The sequence below is a fragment of the Platichthys flesus genome, chromosome 1, assembly GCF_949316205.1.
Source record: "Platichthys flesus chromosome 1, fPlaFle2.1, whole genome shotgun sequence".
NCBI classification, from domain to species: domain Eukaryota; kingdom Metazoa; phylum Chordata; class Actinopteri; order Pleuronectiformes; family Pleuronectidae; genus Platichthys; species Platichthys flesus.
Genome location: NC_084945.1, coordinates 7,425,540 through 7,448,350, shown reverse-complemented (window position 1 = coordinate 7,448,350; position 22,811 = coordinate 7,425,540). Strand labels below are relative to the sequence as shown.

The following is a 22,811-nucleotide window of genomic DNA, read 5'->3' as shown; positions in this document are numbered from 1 at the left end:
AAATATACAGTAAACATCGGAAATATAATATAATATAATATAATATTGGACATTTAATTTACCTTTTTTAAACGTTGTTCCTATCAAACTCCTATTAAATTTTTCCAAATGTGATTTGTCTCTGCTTATGTTTAGGAATAGCCTCAATAAACCTTCCCACAGAGATACATCTCTAGGAAATGCCACAAAAATAGATCACATATAGTTTGAATAGTATCTCTAAATCTAAAGTTTAAGCAATTTTTTATATGAGAGTGATTTTATCTGTTTTGCTGTGAAGCAAATTCTACCTCTGTATGAAATGTAAGATACAAATCAAACTGATTGTTGATTAAATGTTAATAAAATTATCCATTGTGTACAGTAACTGTGAAACACAAAGACAAGTGAACTATGTGTTTATTTGTCAAGCCACTGACTGAAAGGCGCTGCACAGACACTCTCTGTAAACACCACAGCAGTTTTTCTAATCAAAACACAAAAATATAAGTATGGTCAAGTAGTTTAAATCCCATCCACAGATCTCTTTTCTTTAACCTGACATTTAGATGACGGACACTCTGCCGACAACTGAGTATTTTTCATGTCTCCAATACTGCCCACTCATTGAGCCCATAGGTCGCAGTTCCTTGTCCAAAAATAGCAACTGCTAATAACTGCAAAAAAAGACCAGCACTATGCAAGTTCTTGCAAGTCTTTTATTTAGAAATCCTTGACATCCCTGGCACTCTCTCTCTCCATCACTGACACACTGCTCAATCACTTTTCTTCTCTGGCGTTGGCCTGAGAAAGAAGTCCGGCCTGGTGCAGCAGCGGTAGCACAGAGCCTGAGGCACCACAGCATACAGGATATTGATCAGCAAAAATAACGCCTGGCTGTCAGCAGGCACTCTGTAGGAGAACGGTGTCCGTGTGTGGAGAGACGCTCCAATATGAGAGAACTGAGCCTGTGAAGTAAAGAAAACTAGAGAGAGTAAATTGGAAAATGATTCAAAGCTTTTACAGTTACTATTTTTGCTCTTTTAATGGTCTGGATAAATACTGGTATGGACCCCAATCCTCAGATAATTTTTAATAACATTTTCTGTCAGTTACAGATTTCCAAAAAAAAAACTAAAGAAATCACTGAAAAGAGACGCATAACGTGTCTCATGGCAACCACGGCTGTCGGAGCACCAGCCATCCTATTCATAGCCGAGCCGAACAGCTGACATTTAACTGAAGTTATCTTCTGCCCTGATCCCCCCGGTGAGTGACCTGTCAGCCTGCAGCTCAAACACAATAGCTGCTCTGTGTTGTGTAGATGAGATCGCCCCATCGTGCTGCTCCCACCACGCTTCAGTTTTAATCTTTATATTTAAATCAATAATATAGTGACGATTCAGACCCTATATCTGCTCATGGAGAAACTGTTGTTTGACGACATGGAAGAATCTAAACAGAGACCAACCTAAAACCACAAGGAGAACATTTGAGAGCAGCCTAGATTTGCCTGGTCTACCTAAAGAATGATAACTTCATACAGGAAGGGAAAATATTTAGCACTACAACTTTCTGTACAGAAGCCCTTTACTTGGCTGTGAATTATAAAAACCACAACAAGGTCTGGAAAACTGACCCCAGCAATTATTTCTTCATTTAAAAGACGTAGACTGTACCTGTGCCACTGCCCCGGAGTGGACGAGAGTCAGATCTGGAATCCACTCACATCCTGGGACCAACAGCCCGTAGAGAGTGATGATGTAGTACGGACCAGAGTACAGTAGGCTCACCAGCATCTGATAAACACGGATACGGATAAAAGTTTCAGAGATTTGTGTTTTCAGGAGGATTTTTTGGCCACTTTAGTGTGAATGAGTTACCTGGATTTTAGGATAAGCTGAAGGGTCTTTCAAGTAAGGTTCATACAGTTGAGTGTAGTCTCGACAACAATTGCTGGAACAGTCCAGAGCGACCTAGAATACAGACATTCTGAAGTATAGAGGCAGGCTATATGTTTTGTGAAGTGGGCAGTTGATCGTCTTGTGTTTTCTCACCAGGCCTCTGAAGACGCAGAATGCCCCGGCTGGGAGGAGGTAGATAATGAAGAGTAAATCCAGAGGTCTGTGGCGTAAACTTTTTCTTTGAGCATCCTTGATGTTCTGTACGAAAGAAAGCAGAAAGCTCTGTGTCACATTCAGTCTGGCTGAACATAGGACAAAATCATGACACCTGGAGACGAACTTGCAGGTTTTGTTCTTAGCAGGATTATGACCCACGGAATAACAATAATTCAATTTGGTGTGGATTCAAATCAGGGGGCTGTTCCAGGAATTATTTCTCTCTTTCTTTAACATTGAGAGACAGTGCGATTTTAGTCTGGATATCTCAAAGGGTAATTCATCTTGATGAAAATAAAAAGGAATATCTCGGGGACAGTTAAAACTGTGAGTTTGGATCATTACTTACTGTCGTCTGAACGTCCTGGATGGAGGGCTGGCTGAAGACACGCAAACAGGCCCAGACGGACACTGAGATGTACAACATGTGGAGAAGGAACAGAGGACCAACATGGGTCTCGTATTTCCCTGGGAAAGGATTGAGGCAGGTTATGTATCATTGTGTGAAAACACAGATAATAAACAACTAAATGTAATGTCTACAATGGAATGTGCATCTGTTTCAGTTCTAATCCACAAAAAAGGAAAAGCTTGGACCATAGTTGTATTCTCAGTGTGAGTGTGCAAGGAGTTGCATGGGCTACCATACACAAGCCATGTAAAGCATCCCATTATTTTTAGTCTACTTACCCACAGCATTCCCAAGAATGTAAACAATGGCACGCATGAGAAAAGATCCCACCCAGTAGAGTCCGATGGCTCGGTAGCTGTCCCTGTGCAAACCACGCAACACATTGTCAAAGCCAGATGAACACACTATACCTGCGAAGACTCACAGACAGTTGGATTAAGATTAATCAATTCTGTACGCTTTATTCTAGGTATACAAACATGCATCAGTATAGTATAGGGGAAATCTGGAGTACATTTTCCCATATTTAGTGATGCAGCTGTGGTAAACATTCCTAGGAACAATGCAGAACACTCACCCCCAAGCAATGGCTGCAATCATGAGCAGATATATGAGATAGTGCACACAGCCGTCCCAATAGGAGATCATGTGCCCATGAGCTGTGTTAATATGTGGATCTGCCTGAAACACAGGGCAGATTTACCAGTGAGAATTTGTAAAGATCCAAACACACAAACAGGACACACACACACACCTGGCACAACGACTTGCCTCTTTGAGGTAAAACGTCACAAATCCATCAATGATGTTGTCCTGCTCCAGCCCAATGATCAGATTCACCACACTGAGGAATGCATACACAGCGAACACTGCACAGACACATGCATCAACTTTCATTCACTTTGATTGTGGGACAATTTGGAGTACACACAGTTGCTGACTCTTAATCCTGGGAGGTGCAAGTTTATATCTGACATGGACACCATGCAACATGATGTGTATCACTTCAATAGCTCACGATTTAAAAACAGCTCACACCAAAACAAAACTTCTAAAGACCATAAATATGCAGCTATTGATTCAAAAGTCCAACAGAACTTCATGATTTCTATCTCATGACTTGGTATAAAAGCAATGTTGTTCTGTACAAATTAAAAATACTACAAGAAACATGCACTTGGTAATTCATACCATAGAAAAGAGGATCTATGGGAGCTTTCTTCAGGATCATAAAATGAGCTGACATTGCCAGGATGAGGACTGTGGTACACCCGGCGAAGAAGAAAGCATCAGCACTAAATGCAAAGTCAAAAAAAAGATAGCTTAAGAATATTCCTAAATATCCGACAAATGGTTTTCAACTGAAAGTCTTTAATAAAGAAGCCGGTCTGCTGTCACTCACCTATTGCTGTAAATGAAGGAGTTGAACAAATAGCAGGCGGGGATGGACATCAAGGAGAGGACGAACACCCCCGTCCCTGCAGACGCACTCATGGCCGAACAGCTTCCAGAGATTTGTGTTATCCAAGAACTTAGAATTGATCAAAAAAAGTTATTTAGAAAAAAATAAAAAAGGTTTCAAAGAAGCTCGGATGGTGTAAATATACAAAAAGGTCCACATTATGTTTAGCTGCAGAGTGAAACAATATGTTCTGAACCACCACTCTGCCTCTACTCTACTCTACAATGCTCTCCCTCTCTCTTTCCTTCTTTATCCCCCACTCTCTCTGTCCCTCACCACTTCTCTGTCTCATACCTACACTCTACTCTCTCTCTCTCTCTCTGACAGACACAAAAATATATCATCCTTATTAGGACATTGCATTGTTTTCCTTTTATTGTGGACATCCTAACCAAAACCTTGTCCCCAGCCTCAACATTAACCAATTCATACCTAACCCTAACCACTATTAAATCTAACAACTAACGATAGACAGGATCTCCGATATCCAGCTGCTGTTCAGGACCAGGCTTTGGTCACCATTAGGTTTACTGGTACTGACAAGGTCAAAGAGTAGACACACCCACACACATAGAGACACACACAGGGAGTGTCATCTAGGTGTGAACTGGAAAATAAGTTTTTTTGTTAATAAAAAAGGTTGTTATTTTTAATTAACTAATTAAATAATGTGCATTATGTACTCATCATAAACCTCGCTTTACTTTGTATTCGTTGGGAAATGGCACATTTCACACAGTTCAAATGAAAATAAACACAATAAAATAAATTTGGATTGAATTGAAAAATCACTTATTTCCCGTATCGTTTATCTTTTGTTTCTTTTTTATTTGTCAGCTAGTTTGTTTGATCAATGTCCATCCCTGCAATAGAGATTAATGGAGGGAGGGGGGAAAACTGTTTTGGCGGAAGCGTGCGTTGCGTCACTTCCGGAGAGACGTAGCTAGCAGGGAGCTGCAGGAGCGATGGCGTCCGCGGGAATGGATGCGACGTAAATAAATAACAACACGCACGCTTCTGACGGTGTTTGCTCGGGCACCACTAGCTGTTCATCGTGGAGGGAGAGTCAAGAACCAAACCAACGCAAGGGAGCTGGCATGGCGACCGGGAGCGGGAGCAGCAGCGGCTTGGCGTCTAACCATGACGGGCAGGAGGGAGCGTCCAACTCGGCTCATTCTGGAGCCGCTGCGGGGATCTCCAACATGCCGGCCTCCGGTCCCGCTCCGTCCGCCTCCCCGCCGGGGCTCGGCCTGCACCGGGAGCCCGTGTACAACTGGCAGGCGACCAAGAGCTCCCTGAAGGAGCGCTTCGCCTTTCTGTTCAACAACGAGCTGCTCAGCGACGTCAGGTTCATCGTGGGCAAGGGCAGGCAGGCCCAGAGGATACCGGCCCACAAGTTCGTCCTGGCCGCCGGCAGTGCCGTGTTCGATGCCATGTTCAACGGAGGCATGGCCACCACCTCAGCGGAGATCGAGCTGCCTGATGTGGAGCCGGCAGCCTTCCTCGCCCTGCTCAGGTGGGACAGGTGGTCACTGAGGGGAACGTGCACGTGAAGCTCCAGCCACATTCTAAGGAGGGTGGGATGTAGCCATTGTTCTGAACACTGGGGATAAACAAACCTGAGCTACGTCACTATCTTAACACTGGGACACTAATATAATAACCATCACACAACTAGAGACACACAGCGTGAGGGTAGCTTTGGTGAAAAATGACTGAGCATATGTGACAGTGGAACTTACACTCTTAAAGAGGAATCCCAAGTATCATACGGATGTTGGCCACTTCAGGCAATGAGACAGCACCTCAGGTAATCCCGTGGCTCGAACTAAATGGCCGTGGGCCTAGAGTGACCCACTTGTTCAGTAGAAAAAGTGGCCCAAACATCCCCAAACAAACATGGGGTCCTCACGACGAGGTGCAATCTGGATGTGAACCTAAAGTGGCTCAGGTAGTTAATAGTGACTATGGCCCAAATAATACAAAATACATTAACATCCTTTAGTTGACATGTGGTCATGCTATTGCTAACTTGTGGCCCAGATCTGGCAAACAGCCTTGAACCACCCAAATGTCATCATTCCACATGAAGGATGTGCAGAATGTGGGCCCAAAGAAATTTTGAAGTTGCAGAGAATTAGAATGGGTCATAACTTCACCAAGGCCCAACATTCCCCTTAAATTGAATAAAGCTGCAGCTATTGCCACACCTGATTTTATCCAGTATAAAAAAACTTAACAATAAATCACAATGTTAAAGAATGTGATGAAAATCTTTGGATCTGCACCAAAATGTCAAGGCTTCTTTCTTTCCTGACCCTCACCGCCTCCTTTCATGAAGTTTCTTCAAAACTTGTCCAGTAGTTTTTTTGTAATCTTGCTGACAAATAAACAAACAAACCAATCCCAAGATAAGAATGCAATAGTTACACCTTACCATCTATTCATCACAGATCAGCTGTATTTCGACACCAGCTACATATGTTTGATCAATTTCCCATCAAATCCTCTGACAGCCTCAAATGTGGTGGCCTGAGATTTTTGATTTAATACTGCATATACAAAAACAAACATTTGTCTCATCTGCACAGGTTCCTGTATTCTGACGAGGTCCACATCGGTCCAGAGACTGTGATGACGACTCTGTATACGGCTAAGAAGTACGCGGTGCCTGCGCTGGAGGGTCACTGCGTGGAGTTCCTCACCAAGCACCTCAGAGCCGACAATGCGTTCATGCTCCTCACTCAGGTCATTGTCCCATCTTCATACTTGACATTGGCACTAAACAGCAAATGTGACTTTAACAAAATTCCCAGTAGTCCTCCTTTGGTACATACAGTATGAAGTAAATGACCAGAACTGATTAATGGATATTTAAGCCGCTTTCAGACCTGCGCTGAAGTCTGCACATTTTCCTGAAAGGTTCCACAGAGGCTTTATGTAAGATTGCAAATGCCTGAGTCAGTTGTCCTGGACATTTTCTGGAACCTTTCCTGCCAGCCCCCCAAGTGAAATGTCCAGAAAAAAACAGAGTGAGCCCATCAGAGTATAAGCTTGGTGATGAAATTTATAACAAGAACGAATACAAATATCTGAGGATGAAAAAGAGGCGTCACACATGTAGAAAACGCTGAAGACGGCAACTTAACAAGAAGACAACATGATTTAAGAGCTTTAGGGAATACGGGAAAATGTCTGGACCAAAACTTTTAATGAGTTGAAAACAGCTTTAGTGAATGTGGCTTCTTTTGTGCTCTCGTTACAGGCAAGGTTATTTGATGAGCCCCAACTTGCCAGTCTCTGCCTGGACACCATAGACAAAAGCACTGCAGATGCAATAAACGCTGAGGGCTTCACAGACATTGACCTCGGTACGTGAGTCTCACTCACCTGATATTTTCCTTTTCTGCAGCCTGACGCGGATGTGAGATGATGAATATCCTGTGTGTTTGTGTGCGCAGACACCTTATGTGCGGTGCTAGAAAGAGACACTCTCAGCATCAGGGAGAACCGTCTGTTCGGGGCGGTGGTACGCTGGGCAGAGGCTGAGTGCTACAGGCAGCAGCTTCCCCCAACCTCGGAGAACAAACAGAAGGTTCTAGGGAAAGCCCTCCCTCTCATCCGCTTTCCGCTTATGACTGTTGAGGAGTTTGCTGCAGGTAAGCCAAAAAATAAACCAGTGGTCTCAGACTTTAAGACCCCACTGTGTGCGTTTCTTATACTGCCATGTTTTTAGTTTTTTTAACACTGCACACACCATTGTAGCCATTAATAAACATATTCGTCATGTTCCTTTTGTGTCCATACAACTCAAACCACAGAAACCAGTTTGATATTCTTTCTTGTGCAACAGGGCCTGCCCAGTCTGGAATATTGTTCGATCGGGAGGTGGTAAATCTGTTTTTACACTTTACAGTAAACCCCAAACCACGGGTCGACTACATTGACAGGCCTCGCTGCTGCCTCAGGGGGGAGGAGTGCAGCATTAATAGATTCCAGCAGGTTGAGAGTCGATGGGGGTACAGTGGTACCAGCGACAGAATCAGGTGATATGACATAAACATCCTCGGGCAGTTATCAGTCGGAGTAAATTGATTGTGTTTCCTAATTTCCTCTTTTCTTTCTCTCTCTAAAGATTCAATGTTAACAGAAGAATATCCATTGTGGGTTTTGGCTTGTATGGGTCAATACATGGACCCACTGACTACCAGGTCAACATACAGGTAACTTAAAACGGCTCAAATGTGATGAATAAAAAACTTGGACAGCTTATATCATCCATGTGTTTATGGTGAGGATTGAATAAGCCAGCGCTTCCTATTTATTACCCAGACTATGATGCCCGCCAAACTCGACTTTGTTCGGCCACAGTTTGATAAGGAACCAAATCCTTTTAACATTTCTCCAAGTAACATGAAAGATCTCTAACTTGGTGTTTTGCTCTATAGCTGGACTGTATCGCTGGTTTCAGCACTATTTGCAGCACAGATGTCTATTTCCCATAAAGTTGTTACCGTCCACCCAGACCTCATAGTTTCAGCTGCTCCCACTATAACCGTTTAAAATCAGGTATTAAAAAGCTTCTAAATAGGCCTTCCTAAATATATATATTTTTATAATACCTGATTTTAACCAGTTTTAGTAGAAAGATAAAAAAAAAGTGTTATCTTTCTTATTTTAATTTGGTCTTGTTATGTTCATATTGTATGTATTATTCCTATTATTTTTATTGTAATAATTATAATTTAGTTTTCAATACTTTTAACATTGCTTTGTGCAAAAAGCTGGTTTAATTCAACCAGCAATTAAAACTGAGTGGAATATATAGTGAATGGTAAGCGGTATATTTTCTTCCTTAATGTCTTGTCTTCCATCCTGTAAAGACTTATTCTTGTTCTTCAGATCATAGAGAGCGACAAGCGCGTCACACTGGGCCAGAATGACACGGGCTTCAGCTGTGACGGCACAGCGAGCACATTCAGAGTGATGTTCAAAGAACCGGTGGAAATCCTTCCCAATGTCAGCTACACTGCATGTGCCACCTTAAAGGTCAGTCTGAAGTTGCTCCATTTTATTAAAAAACAAAAAAAAAAGACGACAAAAATAGGACAAATAAACATGACCATAACTAGGATTAACCCAGGGCCTGTTTTTTTAATTCCTCTCCTCAGGGCTCAGATTCACATTATGGCACAAAGGGAATGAAGAAAGTCATCCAGGAATTAGCCACAGGGACAAAGACGACGTTTTTGTTTTTTAGCTCACCTGGAAATAACAACGGTACGTCAGTGGAGGACGGGCAGATCCCAGAGATTATCTACTACACCTAGACTTGACACGGTGTCATGCAGGTACACTGAACTCAGACTGCTGGAAAAACTTGGCTTGCTGGATATACAAACGTACGTAGTGCCTCACGATCCCTTGGAATCAAGAATGTGTGTGTTTGAGTGCGTGTCGATACTGTACGTGTGTATCTGTCTATAGAATAGACGTGTACAGACGCGATCAGGAATGTGGAGACGGTCACAGTTGTGGTGAAAATCACGGCATGGAAACACTAAATGACCGGTGTCATCCTTTTTTATATGATCTAAATACTCTTGTCCAGTGTGAGTGTTACTATCAGTCAGCTGACGAATGAAACTACAGAGACAGCTTCCATGTGTTGGTTGATGCCATTTCACTTTATTTGGTCAGTTTTATTCTGATGCATTTATCGCAAGTGTAAAATTAGCAATTTTTTTAATTGTGCACTCGTCATTTATTAAGCTGGTGTCCTCAAGAACTTTTTTTTTGCACTGTGTTCAGGTTCCATGTGTGTTGTGTAACTTTGCCAGTGGTACATGCTGTAATTTCTGACTACATGTTCGCTTAGCACTTAATTAAAATGTACAAAAATGTTTTTTTTGTCAATAAAATGTGGTCAGACCAAGGTAGGATTGTTTAATAAATTCCAGATGAAGATGGTGTTGGTTATATTTTGTATGTATACCATACTGCTGCCAGCTTATATTATTCCTATTCCTGTCACTAGGTGATGCCAGATACTTTCTATTGCTACACAACAAACTGTCCCAGCATGGAGGTTAAAACTGAGTGAATATCACATGATCAACGGATAAGAGAGGTTTTGTTAAATGCACAGTGGTGGAGCAAAGTATCAACAGCAAAAATTAAGTGGAAAATATCCTGTTTTTTATCACATTAGTTTAGATTCATCCTTCATCTTTTCCTTAATTAAAAGTCACAATATCATAATGAGTGTGTATATATTTAAAAGGATGATCATAAGTTAAAGTGCCCAAGTAAGTAACATGTATATAAACTTAAATCAATATGATCAGAGCTGCAAAGAGTACCAAAAATTACAAAATATATGATAACTATTAAAAAGGAAAGCAATACAAGACGTAAAATATTCTCTTTAAATATATATCATCAAATTATCATTTCTCACAGAAATTATCTTATGTTTTGGATGAAGAAATTAAGCTGTAATGTCACAAGTGGTAGCTGTCAAAATATGTAGTGGATGAAAAAGTTTCACATTAATATATAAAAATTATAAAGAACCTACTCCTGAAGATTTAACTTGAAGTTCATCTTAGAGGAAACAAAGCCAAACAGTTTATATAGCTGTTGATTGTATTCATTTTGTGTTGCAGTGTTTAAAATCTATGAGCAGGTATTGAAGGGATACCTGAACAGTCATTTTGTTTTATCAGAAGGCTGCGGCTGGAGGGTGAGAGTTTTAAATTCTATAAAATTCCAAGAAAATGAATGTGTGTCTTCCTCAATCCTTCTATAAATCTCAACAGTCCTAGATTAGTTCTTGTTGTATGAGGTGTGTTTCTTATTCTGCCAGTGGAAAAGAAAACGAAGCTGAAGGCTGCAGCACCGAGATGAAGAGCTCTTCAACTACACAATCTGCACATTCACATGAGACAGGCAGTGGCAACAAGGCCACTCTCTCTGGCTGTGAGTGGGCTCTGACAGGAGAGGCTGTCAGGTGAGTCACTGGGAGAGCTGACTGCCCACTAACACAGCCTCTAGAAGAGAGAGAACATTCAGAATCACGTTTTTTTTTTAACAAACCACCAGAATCGAATTGCTCAAGAAGCAGGAGGACAAATACTGAGACACCTCTGCCCTAACCTGGGATACGTAAAAAATAATTCAAGGTCTTAAGAGAAAGTAAAGGCAAACCCAGTGAAAGCTTCTATTTAGGGGATGGTGGAGAGAAGTGTAGGCTTTATTGTTATATAACAAAATATACATGTGTAACTATTCATATACAGAATATATTTACCTGCATATACACTTGAATCACCAGAATAAACATAAAACAAATGTACAGTCAGATGAGATATGAAACAACCGTCTCATACGTGTTTATTATGCTATGTGTTTATTTCTGAAAATGTGCTCAAGCTGTCATCTTGTAATTTGTCAGTGACTAATCTCTATTGGTACAATTATTTAAAATATTTGTACACTCAGTTAACGTGACACCTGAGAGAGTGAGAGAGAGAGAGTTTGTAGAGAGTAGATTGAAAGCAGTATGTGTGTGTGTGTCTACTTGTCCAGCTGTGTGTGTGTGTTTGTGTGTGTGTGTGTGTGTCTACTTGTCCAGCTGGTGGGGAGTTATGTAACCTTTTTTTTATGATGTAGGCAGCTGGGTAATTACTTACTTATTACTATATAAATGTATGTAGGACTATGTAATGCCTCCCGTCGTCTCTCGGCTCCTGAATCACTGAATCATTCGCTGCTGAGCTCAGTTGATGTCAAGTGAAACTGCTCGTTGTCGTTGTATCACTTTGCTGAGCAGGGGAAGCAGCAGAGGAGCAGCTCAGTGTGGGCGTAGCACAGGTTTCACAGGAGTGATGATGCTGATGGATGATAATTATTGTAATGACAGGGGAGATTGTGCAATTAGGAAAAATTCCCTCACTGACTGTTTGTCTGTTGTTTCTCTTCTGTTTGAAAAGTTGTCGATTCGTGTCAGACATGATCAGCGGGTTCATTTACCAAACCTGGAGTTCATAACTCAGAAAGAATTTACTCAAATTCCTTTTGTTTTATTAAGAGAAATCAATGTATGTCTGTGCCACTGGTGCGCTACTTTCATATAAATAATCAGAGATGTTGATTTTCAGCTGTGGATTGGCGAGGTGCTCTGCAGGGGGGGCGGGGGTTGGGAGGGGGGATTCTCATCAAGCTGGAGTCTAATTTCAGCCTTGTTGAAACAATGAAGGCTGAAGACTGGAAAAAATGTTTCCCTGTAACACACAAGATGAAGAGAAAGAACAAAAAGACAGCTGAGATTTTGTATTTGGGATAAACATCGGTCACAAACAAGCCTCTTGTTGTTGTTGTTGTTGTGTACGGAGTGTGATTCAGATCAGTGTGTCTCTGAGGCACAGCTAAGGTTTGTATGATGTAGATGTTCGTGTTGGTTCTTTAGACCTGGATGTTTAGGAATGGATGTTTTGATAAGAAATTACATCTTTCTTACTTTTCTCCATGAGGCTGTAATTCCACCGTTAGGAATTACTAGTTAAGTAAATTTACTTTCTTCACTTCATGTATAGTTTTCAGGTAATTTACCTGGGAGCTGACATTTCGTCCATCCTGTTTTACAAGTTGGCTTGTATGGAGCTTGAGATTATTTTCGGTTTCAAGGTGAATATATTTCTACTTAAGGAAAAAAAATCTTTACCATAATATCATTTCAGTTTTTATCTTTGTGCTGGAGAGGAGCTCACCAACACCTTCAGTGTCGGCTGAATGGATCATGAAATGACTTTGGGTTTCAGGGTGAGGACTTTTCTTCTATAAAAAAACAGACAATCTCAACATCCTTGAAAATGAATAAAAAAACAGTTTCTTTTTTCTTTTCTGATTGCAGAAATTGAGATGGGTGACAGACAACAATTTCAGAATGAGTGTGATGGTTTCAGTCAACACAAAATAATCTGGCCAGTTTATAAAATACAGCACATTGTTGAATATTTGAGCTATGGTTGTGAAATAGCCAATAATCTATATATATATATATATAACAATGTGTCAATCACAGTGGAAAATCCTCTGCAGAGTAAGTACCTTCAATTGTCATGTGTCAAGCATATTTTGTTGATGACATGATTTTCACTTTTACCTAATATGCAGGACTTTTACTCATTATGTGTTTTTGCATTCCTATAATTATATTTTCAATAAATTAAGTTTTCCTAATTCCTGCCTGCATGTCGCAGTGCAGCTAAAGCCAGATATAATCAGACTAACAAGCGCCCCTCAGCAGCAGAGTCCACTGTCTCTGCATGGAGGCCTGAGTGGCTTCATTACTAACTTATAGAGCATGCAGCTGGATGAGCAGGGGACAAGATGTCACCCAACCTGATGTGCAGCAGCGATTATAAGGGTCTATTCTTAAGATTAAGTGCACGTATGAGTGCTCTGATGCTGCTCTGCACGTGTGGGTTCATGTGACAGGGAGTAATTATGTGCACCCAACAAAGCGGGGGCTATTTTTTACTTCCTTTTTTTTCAGAGAGAACATAGCAAGTGTACTCCGCCATTCATACACGTCCCACGCTACAGGAACACTGTGCACTGTCTGCTAGGGGCTGGCTGGCCTGGGCCAACCTTAACCCCGGCACTCTGCAACACCAGATGTAGGTCGCTCAGTGCTGCAGGGCCTAGAGGATGTGATGTGGGTGTGTGTGTGTTTGTGTGTGTTTGTGTGTGTTTGTGTGTGTGTGTTGATGGGGAGGTTGTAGTATTTTGTGCACACACACGGGATGTATGTATGCCCTCGGAGGCAGAAGGGGGCGGGGCAAAGGGGGTTAGAGTTATGATTGTAGTGGATGAGTTAATCATCAAGGACATGGCCTCCAGCACACTGTCTCCATTGCTGTCACATTGCATTGGGACAAACAGTCCACATGAGGCCTGACAGCCTGGCCAAACCAGACCGAGGGGGGACGCTCGCTCGTCTCTCACTGTGGCTCACTCTATTGTTTTACTGCACTCGCTCTCTCCAAGCATCCCTGTGCAATAACAGGTTATTCATTAAAGTGCAGCCGACACTGAAAGTGTTTGCGAGCTCCTCTCCTTCACAAAGCTACAAACTAGAAGATTGTTGTGGTGCCGATTTTGACCTTTAGTGCAAATATATTCAGCCTGAAACCCAAAATAATTGTTTTCTTTAATCAGATAGTTGCAGTGAACGAGTGGATGCTCTGTGGCAGATGTAAACATCCTGAACTCTGGATTAGACTTTGTCGCTGTGTCAACCTTACACATGTAAGCAAGCTCATTAGTCATTAGTTCTGCTCATATTTGGATCACAGACTATAAAGATAAATGATATGTGGCAGCTCCCAAAAGCGAAGCCAAATCATTTAGATCGCCACCTGGTGCCTGTTTGCTGTAAAGGTCAAAAACTCCACCTCCTCCATGTTAGCAGATGGGACAAGACTAAAAAGTACCAAGTCCGATTTTTGCCAAAAACGGTTTCTGTCATTAAAGGTAGTTCACGTTGATGTCTGATCAGACCCCAAAATCAAAATATATTGGCCTCATTTAAAACCGAGAGAGGAAGTAGAGAGAAGTGATCCATCTTTATAAATAGTATATGATTTGGGCATAAACCAGACGAGAATACTTTACGTTTTAACCTGAAGATGGCGCTAAGTAAAAAGTTACCAAATACGACACTTCCATAAATATTTGTGTCAAAACCACAAAGGTGATATGGTGGAGCTAAAGGAGGGATCATCAGAGTGATGATAAATTCATGAGGGGAGCATGAATGCGTGAAGTAAAGTTCATGACTACCCATTAAATATTCAACGAGGCGTTTTACGCAACCGCCACAAAGGTGCTGGAAAAGCCAGAGTGTCACCGAAATCAATATGATTCATCCTCTGAGGACCATGAATGTCTGCACAACATTTCCTCCAATAGTCTCCCCCCCCCCAGACAATCTTTGAGCTAAGTGAAGATACCTAGCTGCTGGCTGTAGCTTCATATTTAATGGGCAGACATGAGAGAGAGGAGAGTTCTCATCTGAATCTCCACAAGAAAACAAACAGCCTGAGGGCATCACTAAAATTGTTCTTTTATACGTAGGATTTAAAGTTGCATTTATTTTTATTTTTGTTTATTTCCGATGCACTAATCCTGTTTCCCTGAAGTGCAACAGTTGCAGTTTGATTTTCCTTATTTCCTTGTGTCTGTCCGGGGCATCAGTCCGGGGCATCAGTCCGCTCTGTGAAGACGCGGGTGAAGTTTCTCGAACTCTAAACTGATTACAGCCTTCCCTGCTGTGTGCCAGTTTCAGCACATCCCCCCCACACACACCCTCCCTCCCTTATCATCACAGCTGATTGCACCTCTGAAGCCCAAATGAACTGTTATCCCCGTCTTCACCTCGGCCATAAATAGACAACCACAGCCCGGCACTCGGGCGGCGATGAAACAATGCTGAGGGTCTGTGCTTGTGTTGTGGCTCACTTGTGGGCTAATGTGTCCAAAGTCACCATTCGTTACCTAATTGAGATACACAAGCGATGAAGTCTTCGGGCGATGAGCTACATATGCCAGAGCCACTGATGCGCGGAGCAATAATGTATTAATGATGCACATAAATATTTCAGTGGCTTTTCACAGTGTGAACTATTGGGCTTGGGCCTCTTCAGGGACATTTACTGGGAATGCTGCTCTCCCTCCACACACAGTTACAGTTGTTCAGGCCATCTGGTTTAATGTGCTCCACCATTAGAGGACGACCATGAGTGGAACTGATGAAATGTGGCTGCAGTAAATTCCTCATTTGTAGTTTGAAACAAGCATAATTACATCTTCCTCGTTGATCTCCACTTTGACTGTTTGAATGAGAGTTTACGAGGAGAGAGCTGGGCCCCTGCAGCTTTTATTATCAGAGCAATTATATTATTTATGTCAGGTGAAAATGTAAAGCAGTTCTTTAAAAAAATTAAACCTTGTCAGAGACCAAATTTGTTCATTACAGTAAGACCATAAAAAGGTTAAAGTATGGAACTGTAACACCGATTAGAATGGACTTTAATACAATAAAAACCACCAGGGTTGATAAGGCCTAGCAATATTTACCAAGGGCAACAACTGTTTGACGTGTTGGCCAATCTCCCTAAATTTCCTAATATCTTTAAACATTGGACTTCAAACCGGTTATCAATGTTCTGTAAAACAATGTGCATGACTGCACAAAAGAGACCAGGGTATAACATGCCTATGAATTCCATCTTCTTAATTTAAATTTCAGAGAGAAGACACGTATAAGGGATAGTTTCCTGATTCAAATATTCCCCGATAGCTGGTACCACAGCCTCCACAAGAAGATGGGGTAAAATGCCCCCCCACCAAGAAAAGTGGAGATTATAGAGGAACTTAAATCCATGGAATAACTGACAATCTGCCTAAGACTTCAGGACACACAGATGGAAAAAAGTGGGAGAAATGGAGGTTGTTCAGAACCTGAGGGTGTTGAATCCATAAACGGATGTCTTGTTAGTTCTATATGATTGTACAAATTTTGAAACATCAGACAAAAGTATAAAACACGAGTGCGATACAATAAAAAAAAAACAAAAAAAAACCTCATTATGAAAATACGCATTTATTGACAACAGTACAATTAGATTCTTATGAAACAATGTGACACAGAACAATAAGCTGGATTACAAATAGATTGCATCTGTATATTCACCCTCTGCAACAACACTGATACTGTACTGCATAATTCATAATAACAAATCAAACCATGTCAAAAACAAGTACCTGTCAGGACACAAACTACCAGTGAAACTTCCTAGTGACATTGTGATGAATATACTAAAGGATGTGAAAGGTTTGAGAACCTCATGTTATTTAACGTTAAGTTTTAATACTGTATGAAGCAACTCGAGTCAAACATATTGTTTATTTATAAAAAGAAAGATGGTCAAACAAGCTAGTTTTCTACAGTAAGAAATCCTTCTGGGAAAATTAAAAAAACTGATTATATTTGGTATGTTTTTTGTTTGTTTTTTACTCAAACAATAAAACTGCATCACATATTTCAAATAATAGCGGGTAATAGAGTATTAATATTGATACTGTATTAATTAGAGCTACACAAACAAATACAGCTGCATATTGTCATGTGCCATAATGCAATGCATGTTTTAACAAGTAGTTGAATATGAATGAATACTGATACCACCTGAGAGATAACAGATCAGTAGCGGTCATAATGTGGTCTCTGTTGATGGGAGCCTTGGTTGTAGCCTGACTGACCGCTCCCATGTCCATAGTGCCTGTCTCTGTCTCTGTCTCTCTCTCGGTCTCTGTCTCTGTCTCGGTCATGCCAGTTCTGCTCACGACGATCTCCCCCCCAGCCTCGGTCTCCTCCCCAACCACGACCTCTGTGCCCACGACGGTCCTGGTACCTAGATAGAGACGGACATATAAAGAATTTAACAATAGGTACTAATGCTTGCGTAACATGGCCCATATCAAAAGGCAGTTAAATTGCATCCTTTTTAGTGACATTATTTACTTCAGTTATAGAAGAGGTGCAGTATTATTACAATTAATAAAATTACTCTAGCAACAAATCTCCATTTAAGGTAGAAACTAACACTCAATGATTTTAGTCGCACAACTACCGTCAGCACATCCCGAACATGTGTTTTGTGTAAACAAACGGCAGGCAGACAGCCATGCAGGTTTTAAATGCTTCTTGAGCTAGGTCAGATTTATTTAAATAGGAACACTAAATAGTCTTTTAACTAATTGTGATGATTTGCTGCTTTTTCCAAGGTTTGATTGCTGGTTTTAAAAAATCGAAACATTACCTTTGCGGTGGGAGAAAATACTTTTATATACACATTTGTTCTACTTTTTAGACAAAACTATTGAAAATGAACCGATGTGTTTATTATGTGCCTTACACAGCAGTGAGATATTATTTTCTTTCAGATCATACTGCTGCACATCCCCTGATTCTTAGAGACACGGTCACTGACAATAACCATGCAACATAAACACCAAGCATGACAACACATGTGTCTCCGTCTGTCCACTGTTCGAGCTCCTGTCAGTACCTGTTGTCTCTTCCTCTCTGGTTCCCCCCCGCTCGACCCCTCCAGTCCTCGACCAGGGGCGGCGGGTCGGCTGCTCGGTTCTGGTACTTCTGGTACTCGGGGTCCTCGGCTGTGAACCGCTGGGCGAACAGCTCCTCGTACTCCTGCAGGGTCTCCGTTTTTTCGCTCATTCTGTAGCAGCAGAGAAGAGTCACTGGATGTAAACACAAAGCTGCTAACACGGATATACGAGTTTTTACGACAAAGACTTTTCTGTGTTGTGTCGCATTAGCAGCTGCTACATACACACCGCGTGAACCAATGCAAACAAGGCTGTTACCGTCAGATAAAGACACAAACAACGAACTAAAAGTCACAATGACAACATTTCAAACTCTCACGTATTCAAACCCCACCTGAACAAGACGTGAGCGTCGCTATCTCCAGCAACACGTTCGTAAATATTATCCTGACGTTGTTAATCCGAAATCCGGTATGAGTCCGTCGCTGAACTGCTTCCCCGCTGGAACAAATACACATATTTTAATGGTTCCGGTGGCGCACGCACCCATTTATGGCTGCTACCTGCAGGTCAGAAGGTTAAAACTGTTAATATTAGTGTAGAAGTTAAAAGTATTGCATCATTTTGAGCTGGAGGAGCAACAAGCTGCACAGACGACCATAACAAATGTTGTAATTCCAGAATTTAAAACATGTAAGTGCACCTGAATTTAGAAAAGATGTTTTCATTGTTGGTATTTTTTGTCATTATATTATGTTAAAGTTGTATCAGAAGATACTATAACAACTAAAATCACTATAAAAACTTTTCAAACACAAACATATTGGAATGACAGAAAGTGCAAATTATGCTGACTTTAGTAGCATCACTAATGAAATAGTACGCCTTATCATGGAGCAGCTAATTGTCGCAGAAACGCTTCATTTTGGAACAAATGCACTTTTTAAAATGGTTCAGACAGTGCACCAATTAATAGCTTCTAGCTGGTAGTTAGAAAAAACATGGTCATTTTGGTCTAATTTGGAGAAAAGGCATCATCTACTGGCTTAAAACAGATTTTTTAAGGTTTTAGTTTTTAATTAAAACTTTGTTACGCTACGTTCGAATCCCTACCATAAAGATACAAACTAAAATAATGACTTAAAGCGAGCTAAAGCACTTCAGAGTATTTGAAAACACACCTGCAGAAGGCGTGAATGATGCTAACTTTAGATAACGCGGTGTGAGGGGCATCGCTGAAACTCTTCCCCCTGGAGCTCTAATACTCCTTTAAGTGGTTCCGAGGGGCGCACACACCTGCCACTGATTGACACCTGCCATCATCCCTTTAAATTTGCCGAAACTTTTATTTGCTGTAATTTGGAAGTAAGCATCCGAATGCTGGGAGCTGAGAACATGTGAGTGCGGCTGGACTCACATAAGATCCCTTCACTGTTTGTGTGTTTTGTCTTATCTCCATTGTGTGTTAATATTTCAATTGGGAGTGATTTGGGTCGAAACTCAGACGGACCAGCACCTCCACCTCCACCCCCGCAGCAGCAGCAGCAGTCTGCCGGGTGAGTGAGCGGAGAGTGGGCGGCTCTGGTGGAGGTGGTGGTCGGAGCCTGAGCAGGTGGAAGCCGCTCCGTGTCGCTGCTGCTGCCGCTGCCGCCCCTCATTAGAAACACAATCCCGCTGGGGAGGGACGACACGGCACAGCGAGCAGCACGCACACGGGGAACAGTCACCTAACAAACCTGCAAGCCGGGCTCTTTCTTTTTTCTATTGGGAGGAGGAGGACAACCGGGAGGGAAGCCATTAGGAATCAGTGCGGGATTTATTCGGGGGTAAAAACAAACAAGCGAGCGGAAAAAACTTCCAGGAATGACCGGGTTTCTGTGAGCCTGACGACCCGGTGAATCGAGTTTGCTGAGAGAGGAGGAAGAAGAGGAGGAGGAAGAAGAAGTGATCTCCTCTCCTCGTATTTCAGTGGCGCACGGGGAGTGAACTCTGTGGACCACCGATCATCTGTGGACTTTGACTCTGCGCCTCCGAACACTGTTCTCCTCCAGATCCGCTGTCATTAATAAAAGACACGTTTTTTAGAAACACCCTAGGAGCTGGTCTTCAGATCTCGCTGCAATGGGGTGAGTAGATATATAAATTAAAAAGTCCTGTTGGGGTTTCATGCGAGGTTATATCCAGACGGCGCTGCCCTTCAGTGCGCCTCTCGTGACACCTGCACCCACTGAGATCTGTGCGCGGTGGAAATACCTCCACAATGATCCACATTTCACTCCTATCGCAAAACAGCCTGTTTGGATCTGATGCCCTATTTTACATTATTTTTTTATTTATTTTTATATTATCAATGTGAGAAATTGAAAGAGCTTGTGAGGAAAAGCTTCACAGAAAATTGTTATTTTTTTTTACGCACAGTTTCTTTGCTATGGATTACATTTGTGTGTATGTGGTTGTGTAGGTGTCAGACTAATAATGAAAGTGTGTGTGTGTGTGTGTGTGTGTGTGTGTGTGTGTGTGTGTGTGTGTGTGTGTGTGTGTGTGTGTGTGTGTGTGTGTGTGTGTGTGTGTGTGTGTGTGTTGTCGTCGTCGTCCACAGAGCTGGAGGTTGTACTGCACTCCCACAGTTGTTTACTGGGTACAGAATATTATTTAGCCTCCACTGGTGTGAGTGTTGACTCAACGCCTCAGCAATAATGAGCTCTGCTTCACGCTGACTCTCCTTTCTGAAGTTCCTAATTCCTGTTTGTACTCCTTTTTGTTTTTGATTTGCAGTAGTTCAATGTACCTTGTTACAGAAACCAGTCTCTGAATAATTTATGGGAACTTTTACATTTGTGACAAGAATTTTTGAAATCTGAAAACTATGAGGCCAAGTGTGGAAAATAATCTGCTTAATGTTCTGTAATCAAGTCAAGTCACTGCCTCTGTGCTTGTTTTGTCGTGAGCAGTTTTTTAAAATATTTATATTATGTAAGAAACCAGTTCAACTGTCCTGATGACTCCTCAAGAGTTGTTTGGCGTGGTCACCCAGCAGGTTTAGAGCTGAGAGGAGACGCTGTTGTTTCAGTAAACTGGCCCACGCAGCATGGCAGCTGTAGTTCAATCCAAGGCAGGAGGTCACACCTAGTGACAGAGACATTACAACAAGTTTCCTTACTCCAGCTCACTGGTTTCAGTCGGAGCCGGCCTGTGGTATCACAGGTGGACACAAACTTATTGAGAAATGTAAGGGCATCGAACCAGGGGCAGAAAGTGACATGATTTGTTGAGCGTTCCATTGAATGATAGTTTTCACATTTGTTAAATTTTGATAGTGATAATGACTGATATGTATATAAAGGCTAATGAAATAAGCAAACAAAGGCTAATGAAATAAGCAAACAATCACATTTGACAGAATACAAAGACCATACTGAGAAGCTGAAAGTAGGACAAAAAAAGGAGAAAAAACTTAAATCATAGAGGAATTTAGGTTCACATGTGCACATTATGCAATTTATGGCTCTGGTTACGTGTGCGTTTGTGTGTGTGTGAAGATATTGTAGGTTGCTTGTAGTTTGCAGGGTTTACTTGGTCCTTTGTCCCTGAAGCTCTTGGCTCTTAAATGGAGTTATAGATTAACTATCAGTCTCTCTCACCCTAACCCTAACCCTCAACACACACACCCCCTCAGTATCTATCCTTTGTTGTCACTTTCCCATCACGTCATGTGATCTATTAGTGCCCTGTGAATCTTGACTTATCTTTTATTGATTGCATCATTTCCGCAAGATTTATAAAGCACAATCGTGTATGTATTACTCCATATTAATATTATATGAGTGAATTCAAAGAGGTTGAGAAGATTCTGATAACAGTGAGAAAGAAAGTGGTGGTTATTGTTTTTTTAAGTACAGTTTTATAGCTTACGCACTGCTTCTCCAAAATAAAGCTCAGATTGTCCGAAAGCCCCTTCTTACTGAATAAGCGGTCACACAGACAGCAGAGCAATCAACATATTGCTATTTAAAGTAAGTCGGGCTGGGAGCAGCCCTAACCCATGGATAGATGATAATCTCCTGGCTGACCAGAGAGTGACAGCCAAAGGCTTAATACTCATTGATTAGGCTCTGTGACATGGGACGTGGCACTGGTTCTCTTGGCTGCCCAGGCAGGAGAGTGAACTGTAAACCTAATCGGACTCCTCTGTCTGCAGCTGAGGGGCAAAGGGGAAGGTTGTAGAAGTGTAGCAGGGGAGGACAAGCAGGTCTCACTGTTGAGGAATCATGCGTAAATGAAAGGGGACAGACTGACGGCGGATTGGACGTCTCCAAGCCAGATGGTTGAGGCCTAGGAGGCCATCTGCTGCCATGCTGTGCTTCTGTGGAGACTTCCTCACTTCCTCTTCCTCTGAGCGCTCAGATTAGGTTGGGCACCTATTGCCACAGTGTGGTGGAGGAAGACCTGATGTGAGTGCTGGTTTGAGTCTGGCCTGCTGGCTTAGATGCATGAGATGCTGTCTCTTTCGCCTGTTAAATTAGCTGTGCTGGCAGGAAGTACAATCAGTCCACAGTCAAAACCCTGGAGGAGTAATGAAGGTCACTCAATAATCACAGTTCAAAGAGACACAATGTAAAATAATTTTAAGTTAAATGGTTAGATTGCCATGCAAATTTTAAGTTTACAATATGTATTTCCCTACTTCTTAAATGCAGAA

At 41.8% G+C, this 22,811-nt stretch overlaps 4 protein-coding genes across 7 annotated transcripts in view; 2 read left to right on the top strand and 2 right to left on the bottom strand.

The window, feature by feature from the left end:
- Positions 1 to 381: 381 nt before the first annotated feature.
- On the bottom strand, positions 382 to 4,419 carry LOC133958376 (transmembrane 6 superfamily member 1-like). 2 transcript variants are annotated; one of them, XM_062393131.1, is made up of 10 exons: positions 3,914 to 4,419; positions 3,703 to 3,806; positions 3,279 to 3,380; positions 3,089 to 3,188; positions 2,790 to 2,872; positions 2,449 to 2,567; positions 2,037 to 2,141; positions 1,863 to 1,955; positions 1,659 to 1,778; positions 382 to 947 (listed from the first exon to the last, which is right to left on the bottom strand). In XM_062393131.1, the coding sequence occupies exons 1-10, from the start codon at positions 4,003 to 4,005 to the stop codon at positions 756 to 758; spliced, it is 1,110 nt and encodes a 369-aa protein (XP_062249115.1). In that variant the 5' UTR covers positions 4,006 to 4,419; the 3' UTR covers positions 382 to 755. The 2 variants fall into 2 exon arrangements, with proteins under 2 accessions (XP_062249115.1, XP_062249122.1); XM_062393138.1 differs by lacking the exons at positions 3,703 to 3,806; positions 3,914 to 4,419 and having other exon boundaries at positions 3,283 to 3,419.
- Positions 4,420 to 4,894: 475 nt separating this feature from the next.
- On the top strand, positions 4,895 to 9,943 carry LOC133973590 (BTB/POZ domain-containing protein 1-like). 2 transcript variants are annotated; one of them, XM_062411664.1, is made up of 8 exons: positions 4,895 to 5,489; positions 6,565 to 6,721; positions 7,239 to 7,344; positions 7,435 to 7,632; positions 7,890 to 8,019; positions 8,109 to 8,196; positions 8,876 to 9,022; positions 9,145 to 9,943. In XM_062411664.1, the coding sequence occupies exons 1-8, from the start codon at positions 5,071 to 5,073 to the stop codon at positions 9,301 to 9,303; spliced, it is 1,404 nt and encodes a 467-aa protein (XP_062267648.1). In that variant the 5' UTR covers positions 4,895 to 5,070; the 3' UTR covers positions 9,304 to 9,943. The 2 variants fall into 2 exon arrangements, with proteins under 2 accessions (XP_062267648.1, XP_062267571.1); XM_062411587.1 differs by having other exon boundaries at positions 7,827 to 8,019.
- A 6,684-nt stretch (positions 9,944 to 16,627) lies between these two features.
- On the bottom strand, positions 16,628 to 18,665 carry LOC133973509 (RNA guanine-N7 methyltransferase activating subunit-like). The gene is made up of 3 exons (XM_062411464.1): positions 18,507 to 18,665; positions 18,112 to 18,282; positions 16,628 to 17,454 (listed from the first exon to the last, which is right to left on the bottom strand). The coding sequence occupies exons 2-3, from the start codon at positions 18,279 to 18,281 to the stop codon at positions 17,244 to 17,246; spliced, it is 381 nt and encodes a 126-aa protein (XP_062267448.1). The 5' UTR covers position 18,282; positions 18,507 to 18,665; the 3' UTR covers positions 16,628 to 17,243.
- An 809-nt stretch (positions 18,666 to 19,474) lies between these two features.
- Positions 19,475 to 22,811, top strand: part of homer2 (homer scaffold protein 2) — a 35,705-nt gene continuing 32,368 nt past the window's right edge. The window contains exon 1 of one of the 2 annotated variants that reach the window (XM_062411253.1): positions 19,475 to 19,509. In XM_062411253.1, the coding sequence (XP_062267237.1) occupies positions 19,490 to 19,509 (20 nt within the window). In that variant the 5' untranslated portion in view covers positions 19,475 to 19,489. Of the gene's footprint in view, positions 19,510 to 19,692; positions 20,239 to 22,811 lie in introns of those variants that run through there. The other variant, XM_062411337.1, reaches the window with a different exon arrangement.

Excerpts from the sequence above, each read along its gene's own strand:
- LOC133958376 (XM_062393131.1), bottom strand. The coding sequence starts at position 4,005 with ATGAGTGCGTCTGCAGGGACGGGGGTGTTCGTCCTCTCCTTGATGTCC. Across the intron at positions 3,381-3,702 it reads CATAGATCCTCTTTTCTATG|TGTTCGCTGTGTATGCATTC; the intron begins GTATGAATTACC and ends GTGTCTGTGCAG. Across the intron at positions 1,956-2,036 it reads TCTGCGTCTTCAGAGGCCTG|GTCGCTCTGGACTGTTCCAG; the intron begins GTGAGAAAACAC and ends TCTGTATTCTAG.
- LOC133973590 (XM_062411587.1), top strand. The coding sequence starts at position 5,071 with ATGGCGACCGGGAGCGGGAGCAGCAGCGGCTTGGCGTCTAACCATGAC. Across the intron at positions 7,633-7,826 it reads TGTTGAGGAGTTTGCTGCAG|GGCCTGCCCAGTCTGGAATA; the intron begins GTAAGCCAAAAA and ends CTTGTGCAACAG. Across the intron at positions 8,197-8,875 it reads ACTACCAGGTCAACATACAG|ATCATAGAGAGCGACAAGCG; the intron begins GTAACTTAAAAC and ends CTTGTTCTTCAG.
- LOC133973509 (XM_062411464.1), bottom strand. The coding sequence starts at position 18,281 with ATGAGCGAAAAAACGGAGACCCTGCAGGAGTACGAGGAGCTGTTCGCC. Across the intron at positions 17,455-18,111 it reads CAGAGAGGAAGAGACAACAG|GTACCAGGACCGTCGTGGGC; the intron begins GTACTGACAGGA and ends GTCTCTATCTAG.